Source organism: Protomyctophum parallelum (genome assembly GCF_964188405.1).
Source record: "Protomyctophum parallelum genome assembly, chromosome: 20".
NCBI lineage: Eukaryota > Metazoa > Chordata > Actinopteri > Myctophiformes > Myctophidae > Protomyctophum > Protomyctophum parallelum.
The window spans coordinates 14,824,078-14,835,365 of record NC_139718.1 but is presented as its reverse complement, the minus strand read 5'-3'; the positions used below and the strand labels follow the sequence as shown (position 1 = coordinate 14,835,365).

At 37.0% G+C, this 11,288-nt stretch overlaps 1 protein-coding gene across 1 annotated transcript in view; it reads left to right on the top strand.

Moving 5' to 3' along the window:
• LOC310877660 (ryanodine receptor 3) overlaps positions 1–1,646 on the top strand; it is a gene marked incomplete at its 5' end in the record, with an annotated part of 230,555 nt that extends 228,909 nt beyond the window's left edge. Inside the window, one exon of the mRNA XM_083791611.1 lies at positions 498–1,646. Within this exon, the coding sequence (XP_083647737.1) occupies positions 498–593 (96 nt within the window). The 3' untranslated portion in view covers positions 594–1,646. The remainder of the gene's footprint in view (positions 1–497) is intronic.
• Between the last annotated feature and the right edge of the window lie 9,642 nt (positions 1,647–11,288).

Genomic DNA, 11,288 nt, shown 5'->3' with positions numbered 1-11,288 from the left:
ATGTTCTGCACATCCCTCCCTGGTCTCTAACATGTTCTCCACATCCCTCCCTGGTCTCTAACATGTTCTCCACATCCCTCCCTGGTCTCTAACATGTTCTCCACATCCCTCCCTGGTCTCTAACATGTTCTCCACATCCCTCCCTGGTCTCTAACATGTTCTCCACATCCCTCCCTGGTCTCTAACATGTTCTCCACATCCCTCCCTGGTCTCTAACATGTTCTCCACATCCCTCCCTGGTCTCTAACATGTTCTCCACATCCCTCCCTGGTCTCTAACATGTTCTGCACATCCCTCCCTGGTCTCTAACATGTTCTCCACATCCCTCCCTGGTCTCTAACATGTTCTCCACATCCCTCCCTGGTCTCTAACATGTTCTCCACATCCCTCCCTGGTCTCTAACATGTTCTCCACATCCCTCCCTGGTCTCTAACATGTTCTCCACATCCCTCCCTGGTCTCTAACATGTTCTGCACATCCCTCCCTGGTGCCTGTAGGAGTCCTACGTGTGGAAGATGTACCAGGAACGGATCTGGGACTTCTTCCCAGCAGGGGACTGCTTCCGCAAGCAGTATGAGGACCAGCTCGGATAGAGCGGACACTCCCCCCTTCCATCCACTCTGGAAGGTGGCAGCAGGGATTTGGAGTCCCCCACCACAGTTCAGCTTGTTGGACTACAACAACACACATATATCCCACAGCGGAAGCCTCTATGCTGTGGAAACAAAGGCCAAGGGAATGACAAGAAAAGACAAAACAAAACAACACAACAGAGAGAACCATCTGCCACCTCAGCTCTGGTACAGTGCCAAACTATGACAAAATGACTTCTATCTTGCCCAGGCATTTTGTTTTTCAGTTTTGAGACTTGATCCTCTTTTCTTTTCTTTTTCCTTCTTCTTTTTTGACAACGTGTTGCCTTTTACTCCACATAACCCTAAACCATTGCACAATTTTGTTGTCTTTTTGAGAAACACTGGGTTGTGTGGGGTTGTGGGACAATGTTTGAGTCATATTATGCACAAGTACCTAAACGTTGGTTATTTCAAGAATGTTCAACTCGAGACTTAATGCCAAAAGAACAGTGGAATAGATTTATATAGAGTAAAATGATTTTGCGGGAAAAACAATAAAAATAGAGATTCTTTTCATGTTGTAAACTTGCATATTGAAATGAAGTATTGACACAAAGTGGAGAAAAAAAGGTTTATTATATCAGATAAAAAAAATGCCTAAAATGATTGAAGTGCCTTACAGTACTGTATCTACATTACAACAAAGCTATGCAAAATGTTTTTTTGTTTGTTTGTTTTTTCATGGTATGTATGTACAGAAGCTTTCCTGGAACAGCAAGAAGTGGCTGCTCAGATGTGGTTTGTGGCTGATGTTTTTCATTTGAACAACATTGTTTTATTTATTTATTTATTACATTTATGTATTTATTTTTGTTTTTATTTATTACTGACTGCAGCATCCTGAATCCCGATTGGGATAAACGTGAGATAAACCGGGCATCGTGTGCTGAAAACAGCAGACCTACAAGCTCACAACGCATGGCAGATGCAACGTGTTGTGAACTTGCAAGTGTGCTCTATGTTCCCCGTCGGCAAATACATTTGGCATAATTGCAAAACGTCATGATACAAAAGAGCATAAATGACACACTTGTCAAAACATGATTTCACACGTCAGAATTCACTGAAACACCTTGAAACAAAAACGGAATTGCTATTGTATGGCCATTTGTATGTAGTAGCTTTGCTGAACTGTGCATTTCTTTTGATGGAAAAATAAAGAAATCAATGCAATAAGTTCTCAATGCACTTATGGCTGTTTGTCTCCGCCAGCTAGTCCATATGTCTGTGTCTGTGTTTTCTTCTCCTGAATTACACTAACTTTATAGAATTGTCATTACGGTACACAAATCCTACATAAACAAAAATCCTCAACCAAAACAATCCAAATGCCTAACCAATAAACCTAAATGCTTTTCAAAGCAAACTTATATCATACAACCTCTAATAATTAGGGTTCATTATGACAACAAATTAGATTTTCGTTGGAACTACTTTATTCTGCACTCGCATTTAATATTTCAATGAGCAGTGTTTAGTGACCTTCATAATGTCACTAAAATGCATCCCGATTACAAAACTGTAAATCTAAAAGGTCATCTAAACTCAAAAAGGTTAAGTGTATGGTTCTCAGAGGCATCTTAAACTTATATGATACACCCTATGATGAACAGGGTTTATAACACAATTGAGATTTGGGTTGGAAAGGTTTTTGAAAAGGTATTGTTCTCACATGGATCTTCTGTGTCTTTGTACCACAAGTACAAAGACAAGGGCTTACAAACTGAAGGTTAAGAGTTCAAAACGTAACTAAGGAACATTTTCAAACTACATCTAAACTCTAAAAGGTTCCTGCTATATGGTTCCCGCATGCATCTCCCATATTCTTGTAGCACATGTGTAAAGACGAGGGGTAAATTTGCCATCTAAATTCTGAAAGGTGGGTTAAATATAACATTCCTGAGTGTACCTTACATGCCAGCGTGGCTCAAAAGTTACATCTGACGTTTATAATCCAAAGGTTACTGGTTCAAAACTCAAACAAAACAAATAGGCAACAAAAAACTAAAACAAAACTCAAATTAAAAAAAAGCTCAAATAAAATAACAAAAACTCCAATGCCTCATTAAAAGCAAATAATAAAATGGTTCAATTAAACAAATAATAAAATGGCTCAATTAAATGTGAAGAAGAGGTTCAATAAAAGGTAATTAAACAGGAGATTAGAGTTCAAGCCTCTTGAAGAACTTTTTCACTGTCCTTCTGAAAGGTGCAGTGTTTGAACCTCCTAAAGTGTGCATTGTTTTTTAACCTCCTAATGGAACTCCTAAAGAACCTCTATATTCTGAAAGGTGGGTTAAGTCAGACATTCTCAACTGCATCACTTATGCCTGTGTGGCTCATGAGTAAAATCCAGTGTTTGTACACCAAAGGTTGCGAGTTCGAACCTGCCACAGGACATTTTCACTGTCCATTCTTTATTCTGACAGGCTGGTTAAATATAAGTTCCCGATTGTACCTTACATGCCACTGTGGCGCAGGTGATAAGCCTGGGGTTTATAAACAGAACATTCTGGGTTCAAATCCCCTGAAGAACATTTTCACTGTCCATCTAAATTCTAAAAGGCTGGTTAAATATAAGTTCCCGATTATACCTTACATGCCAGTGTGGCTCAATAGATAAAAACTAGGCTTCATAAACCAAACGTCATAGGTTCAAACCTCAAAGAAAACCAATACTCAACCAAAAGGTCAAACAAAAACAAAAACCAAAAGAAAAAAGAAATCAAACAAAACAGCTGAAATAAAGTGTCATAAAAAAACTCAAATATCTCAATAAAAACTAAAAATAAACTGGTTCAATCAAATTAATGTGAAAAGTACAAAAATCACTTTGCTTAATATGTACATTTCTTAAGCTCCGCCCCCAGGAGGCAGGCTCATAAAGAAAATCCCGCCCCAGAGGCGGGTTCCCAAAAAAGATCCTCCCCCTCCCACCGGAGCCAAAAGAGGGCGTGAGGAGGGAGGCGGCCTGCCTCGGCACTTTGGCCTTAAAAAGCCAGAAAATGAAGGTTTGCTCTGAGCAAGATTCAAACCCACCACCTTCAGCTTGGGAGACCTATGCTTTCCTCTTGCGCCACTAGGCATTTCACACTAATAAGAATTTGGAGGTTGTATTTAAGGTTGAAGGCAGAGGTGACAGGTCAAGGGATGAAAATCCTTTTCAGACACCTCTACCCCTTGCCAGAATTATTGAATCTAAAGGTGATGATCAGGGTTCATGACGACTCAACTGAGATTTAGGTTATTGTTTAAAACCATCTGTGGGAACATTTTTACTCTGTTTCCCACATTTACTCTTTCATTGAGCAAACAAGATGTTTAGTTTGCCATAATGTAATTACATTGCATACCAGTTATTGTCATCTCTTACTCTTAGTCTTAGTTTTAGATGACCAAAACTTTTGCACTTTTAATCAACCAGAAATATAATTGTTTTGTTTAATACATTACTTTTGCTGTTCTCACTCCAGACTTTATTTAAACAATTAAGTTGGATATAAAGTTTTCAACTAGTTTCTCAAACAGTGCTGTGACCACAGCACTTCTTTGATAAGCTGAATAAAAAATAAAAAATAAACTACTTTAAAGTGAGAACAAATGCACTATAGCCTGTTTATCAAAACCTAAATTTTTTGTGATTAGTATATATATTTTTTACACTTACACATTTTTGTTAAAGAACATTTGCTGTTCTCACTTTAGACTGTTAAACGTCTTTAAAGTTTTCAACTCAAACAGTGCTGTTATGACCACAGCTCATCTTAGAATAGCTTATTTAATTTAAAAAGAAATACCACTTTATACACTCATGGCATGCAGCATGTCAATCAAATCAATTATAGGCTGAGCTCCATACTTGTGAACTGCATTCTGTTTTGAGCTAGTGACTCAAGGATACCTTTTTTAAATTGAATCCAACAAATTCCATTTAATGTATTTATTGCAACAAACACCAAACAATTAAATACAAAAACAAACAACAATTTGGGGTAAGAACAGGACTATGGAAATTGTATACATGTGACCATGGCAGAGTAAGAACAGCTCAGTAAATTCAACTTGATGGTATTCCATCTTGGGAATCCATTAAAAGTGCTAAGGTGACCACACTGTTGATGTGTTCCACAATGGCAAGAGTAGACAAGCCTATAAGTAGAACTCTGTTAGAACCACAATGGCTAGAGTAGACAAGTCTATAAGTAGAACTCTGTTAGAACCACAATATGAAGGTACAGATAAGGCAACATTTCTGCACATTTGGTCATCAACACTGATGTGTAGAGAAGGGAGGCCTGCGAAACATAAATTAGGACCACCAAGTCCAAAAAGAATCAATGGCCTAAACTCAAAAAGTGCTAAAGCAATTACAAGCAGTTTCCTACTTTGCTCAGTCAGTGCAAACAAAGAAAGACCAAACAGGAAAGCTAGCATGGCCAGTAGGCTTTATAGGGGAGGGGCTAATCAGTGACTACTTACACCTGGGTAATTGGGGGAAAGGTTAAGTGTATGGTTATCAGAGGCATCTTCCATGCCTTTGTGGCATAAGTATAAAAACAAAGGTATATAAACCAAAAGTGATAGGTTCAAAACTCAAACATGACTCAATATTAAAACTAAAAGAAACAATACCATTGAAGATGTCAAACAACTCCAATTTATGAGTAAAATAATTTTCAACAAAAACGTACTGACTCAAAATGTATGTAATGTTCTCAACTGCATTTCTCATGCATATGTGGCTGAAGAGTAAAATCCAGAGTTCATTTCTGCGACAGAACATTTTCACTGTCCATCTAAATTCTAAAAGGTGGGTTAAATATAAGTCCCAGATTGTACCTTACAGCCCAGCGTGGCTCAAAAGATAAGTCTGAGGTTTACAACCCAAAGGTTCCTGGTTCAATACTCAAACAAAACTAATAATCAACAAAAAACTCAAACTAAACTAAAAGAAACTCAAACAAAACTAATAATCAACAAAAAACTCAAACAAAACTAAAAGATACTCAAACAAAACTAAAAGAAACTCAAACAAAACTAACAATCAACAAAAAACTCAAAAAATATTCAATATAAAAACTGAAACAACAAATCAAACAATTAGAGGTTCAAGCCTCTTGAATAATATTTTCACTGTCCTTCTGAAAGGTGCAGTGTTTGAACCTCCTAAAGTGTGCATTGTTTTTTAACCTCCTAATGGAACTCCTAAAGAACCTCTCTATTCTGAAAGGTGGGTTAAGTCAGACATTCTCAACTGCATCACTTATGCCTGTGTGGCTCATGAGTAAAATCCAGTGTTTGTACACCAAAGGTTGCGAGTTCGAACCTGCCACAGGACATTTTCACTGTCCATTCTTTATTCTGACAGGCTGGTTAAATATAAGTTCCCGATTGTACCTTACATGCCACTGTGGCGCAGGTGATAAGCCTGGGGTTTATAAACAGAACATTCTGGGTTCAAATCCCCTGAAGAACATTTTCACTGTCCATCTAAATTCTAAAAGGCTGGTTAAATATAAGTTCCCGATTATACCTTACATGCCAGTGTGGCTCAATAGATAAAAACTAGGCTTCATAAACCAAACGTCATAGGTTCAAACCTCAAAGAAAACCAATACTCAACCAAAAGGTCAAACAAAAACAAAAACCAAAAGAAAAAAAAAATCAAACAAAACAGCTGAAATAAAGTGTCATAAAAAAACTCAAATATCTCAATAAAAACTAAAAATAAACTGGTTCAATCAAATTAATGTGAAAAGTACAAAAATCACTTTGCTTAATATGTACATTTCTTAAGCTCCGCCCCCAGGAGGCAGGCTCATAAAGAAAATCCCGCCCCAGAGGCGGGTTCCCAAAAAAGATCCTCCCCCTCCCACCGGAGCCAAAAGAGGGCGTGAGGAGGGAGGCGGCCTGCCTCGGCACTTTGGCCTTAAAAAGCCAGAAAATGAAGGTTTGCTCTGAGCAAGATTCAAACCCACCACCTTCAGCTTGGGAGACCTATGCTTTCCTCTTGCGCCACTAGGCATTTCACACTAATAAGAATTTGGAGGTTGTATTTAAGGTTGAAGGCAGAGGTGACAGGTCAAGGGATGAAAATCCTTTTCAGACACCTCTACCCCTTGCCAGAATTATTGAATCTAAAGGTGATGATCAGGGTTCATGACGACTCAACTGAGATTTAGGTTATTGTTTAAAACCATCTGTGGGAACATTTTTACTCTGTTTCCCACATTTACTCTTTCATTGAGCAAACAAGATGTTTAGTTTGCCATAATGTAATTACATTGCATACCAGTTATTGTCATCTCTTACTCTTAGTCTTAGTTTTAGATGACCAAAACTTTTGCACTTTTAATCAACCAGAAATATAATTGTTTTGTTTAATACATTACTTTTGCTGTTCTCACTCCAGACTTTATTTAAACAATTAAGTTGGATATAAAGTTTTCAACTAGTTTCTCAAACAGTGCTGTGACCACAGCACTTCTTTGATAAGCTGAATAAAAAATAAAAAATAAACTACTTTAAAGTGAGAACAAATGCACTATAGCCTGTTTATCAAAACCTAAATTTTTTGTGATTAGTATATATATTTTTTACACTTACACATTTTTGTTAAAGAACATTTGCTGTTCTCACTTTAGACTGTTAAACGTCTTTAAAGTTTTCAACTCAAACAGTGCTGTTATGACCACAGCTCATCTTAGAATAGCTTATTTAATTTAAAAAGAAATACCACTTTATACACTCATGGCATGCAGCATGTCAATCAAATCAATTATAGGCTGAGCTCCATACTTGTGAACTGCATTCTGTTTTGAGCTAGTGACTCAAGGATACCTTTTTTAAATTGAATCCAACAAATTCCATTTAATGTATTTATTGCAACAAACACCAAACAATTAAATACAAAAACAAACAACAATTTGGGGTAAGAACAGGACTATGGAAATTGTATACATGTGACCATGGCAGAGTAAGAACAGCTCAGTAAATTCAACTTGATGGTATTCCATCTTGGGAATCCATTAAAAGTGCTAAGGTGACCACACTGTTGATGTGTTCCACAATGGCAAGAGTAGACAAGCCTATAAGTAGAACTCTGTTAGAACCACAATGGCTAGAGTAGACAAGTCTATAAGTAGAACTCTGTTAGAACCACAATATGAAGGTACAGATAAGGCAACATTTCTGCACATTTGGTCATCAACACTGATGTGTAGAGAAGGGAGGCCTGCGAAACATAAATTAGGACCACCAAGTCCAAAAAGAATCAATGGCCTAAACTCAAAAAGTGCTAAAGCAATTACAAGCAGTTTCCTACTTTGCTCAGTCAGTGCAAACAAAGAAAGACCAAACAGGAAAGCTAGCATGGCCAGTAGGCTTTATAGGGGAGGGGCTAATCAGTGACTACTTACACCTGGGTAATTGGGGGAAAGGTTAAGTGTATGGTTATCAGAGGCATCTTCCATGCCTTTGTGGCATAAGTATAAAAACAAAGGTATATAAACCAAAAGTGATAGGTTCAAAACTCAAACATGACTCAATATTAAAACTAAAAGAAACAATACCATTGAAGATGTCAAACAACTCCAATTTATGAGTAAAATAATTTTCAACAAAAACGTACTGACTCAAAATGTATGTAATGTTCTCAACTGCATTTCTCATGCATATGTGGCTGAAGAGTAAAATCCAGAGTTCATTTCTGCGACAGAACATTTTCACTGTCCATCTAAATTCTAAAAGGTGGGTTAAATATAAGTCCCAGATTGTACCTTACAGCCCAGCGTGGCTCAAAAGATAAGTCTGAGGTTTACAACCCAAAGGTTCCTGGTTCAATACTCAAACAAAACTAATAATCAACAAAAAACTCAAACTAAACTAAAAGAAACTCAAACAAAACTAATAATCAACAAAAAACTCAAACAAAACAAAAAGAAACTCAAACTAAACTAATAATCAACAAAAAACTCAAACAAAACTAAAAGATACTCAAACAAAACTAAAAGAAACTCAAACAAAACTAACAATCAACAAAAAACTCAAAAAATATTCAATATAAAAACTGAAACAACAAATCAAACAATTAGAGGTTCAAGCCTCTTGAATAATATTTTCACTGTCCTTCTGAAAGGTGCAGTGTTTGAACCTCCTAAAGTGTGCATTGTTTTTTAACCTCCTAATGGAACTCCTAAAGAACCTCTATATTCTGAAAGGTGGGTTAAGTCAGACATTCTCAACTGCATCACTTATGCCTGTGTGGCTCATGAGTAAAATCCAGTGTTTGTACACCAAAGGTTGCGAGTTCGAACCTGCCACAGGACATTTTCACTGTCCATTCTTTATTCTGACAGGCTGGTTAAATATAAGTTCCCGATTGTACCTTACATGCCACTGTGGCGCAGGTGATAAGCCTGGGGTTTATAAACAGAACATTCTGGGTTCAAATCCCCTGAAGAACATTTTCACTGTCCATCTAAATTCTAAAAGGCTGGTTAAATATAAGTTCCCGATTATACCTTACATGCCAGTGTGGCTCAATAGATAAAAACTAGGCTTCATAAACCAAACGTCATAGGTTCAAACCTCAAAGAAAACCAATACTCAACCAAAAGGTCAAACAAAAACAAAAACCAAAAGAAAAAAAAAATCAAACAAAACAGCTGAAATAAAGTGTCATAAAAAAACTCAAATATCTCAATAAAAACTAAAAATAAACTGGTTCAATCAAATTAATGTGAAAAGTACAAAAATCACTTTGCTTAATATGTACATTTCTTAAGCTCCGCCCCCAGGAGGCAGGCTCATAAAGAAAATCCCGCCCCAGAGGCGGGTTCCCAAAAAAGATCCTCCCCCTCCCACCGGAGCCAAAAGAGGGCGTGAGGAGGGAGGCGGCCTGCCTCGGCACTTTGGCCTTAAAAAGCCAGAAAATGAAGGTTTGCTCTGAGCAAGATTCAAACCCACCACCTTCAGCTTGGGAGACCTATGCTTTCCTCTTGCGCCACTAGGCATTTCACACTAATAAGAATTTGGAGGTTGTATTTAAGGTTGAAGGCAGAGGTGACAGGTCAAGGGATGAAAATCCTTTTCAGACACCTCTACCCCTTGCCAGAATTATTGAATCTAAAGGTGATGATCAGGGTTCATGACGACTCAACTGAGATTTAGGTTATTGTTTAAAACCATCTGTGGGAACATTTTTACTCTGTTTCCCACATTTACTCTTTCATTGAGCAAACAAGATGTTTAGTTTGCCATAATGTAATTACATTGCATACCAGTTATTGTCATCTCTTACTCTTAGTCTTAGTTTTAGATGACCAAAACTTTTGCACTTTTAATCAACCAGAAATATAATTGTTTTGTTTAATACATTACTTTTGCTGTTCTCACTCCAGACTTTATTTAAACAATTAAGTTGGATATAAAGTTTTCAACTAGTTTCTCAAACAGTGCTGTGACCACAGCACTTCTTTGATAAGCTGAATAAAAAATAAAAAATAAACTACTTTAAAGTGAGAACAAATGCACTATAGCCTGTTTATCAAAACCTAAATTTTTTGTGATTAGTATATATATTTTTTACACTTACACATTTTTGTTAAAGAACATTTGCTGTTCTCACTTTAGACTGTTAAACGTCTTTAAAGTTTTCAACTCAAACAGTGCTGTTATGACCACAGCTCATCTTAGAATAGCTTATTTAATTTAAAAAGAAATACCACTTTATACACTCATGGCATGCAGCATGTCAATCAAATCAATTATAGGCTGAGCTCCATACTTGTGAACTGCATTCTGTTTTGAGCTAGTGACTCAAGGATACCTTTTTTAAATTGAATCCAACAAATTCCATTTAATGTATTTATTGCAACAAACACCAAACAATTAAATACAAAAACAAACAACAATTTGGGGTAAGAACAGGACTATGGAAATTGTATACATGTGACCATGGCAGAGTAAGAACAGCTCAGTAAATTCAACTTGATGGTATTCCATCTTGGGAATCCATTAAAAGTGCTAAGGTGACCACACTGTTGATGTGTTCCACAATGGCAAGAGTAGACAAGCCTATAAGTAGAACTCTGTTAGAACCACAATGGCTAGAGTAGACAAGTCTATAAGTAGAACTCTGTTAGAACCACAATATGAAGGTACAGATAAGGCAACATTTCTGCACATTTGGTCATCAACACTGATGTGTAGAGAAGGGAGGCCTGCGAAACATAAATTAGGACCACCAAGTCCAAAAAGAATCAATGGCCTAAACTCAAAAAGTGCTAAAGCAATTACAAGCAGTTTCCTACTTTGCTCAGTCAGTGCAAACAAAGAAAGACCAAACAGGAAAGCTAGCATGGCCAGTAGGCTTTATAGGGGAGGGGCTAATCAGTGACTACTTACACCTGGGTAATTGGGGGAAAGGTTAAGTGTATGGTTATCAGAGGCATCTTCCATGCCTTTGTGGCATAAGTATAAAAACAAAGGTATATAAACCAAAAGTGATAGGTTCAAAACTCAAACATGACTCAATATTAAAACTAAAAGAAACAATACCATTGAAGATGTCAAACAACTCCAATTTATGAGTAAAATAATTTTCAACAAAAACGTACTGACTCAAAATGTATGTAATGTTCTCAACTGCAT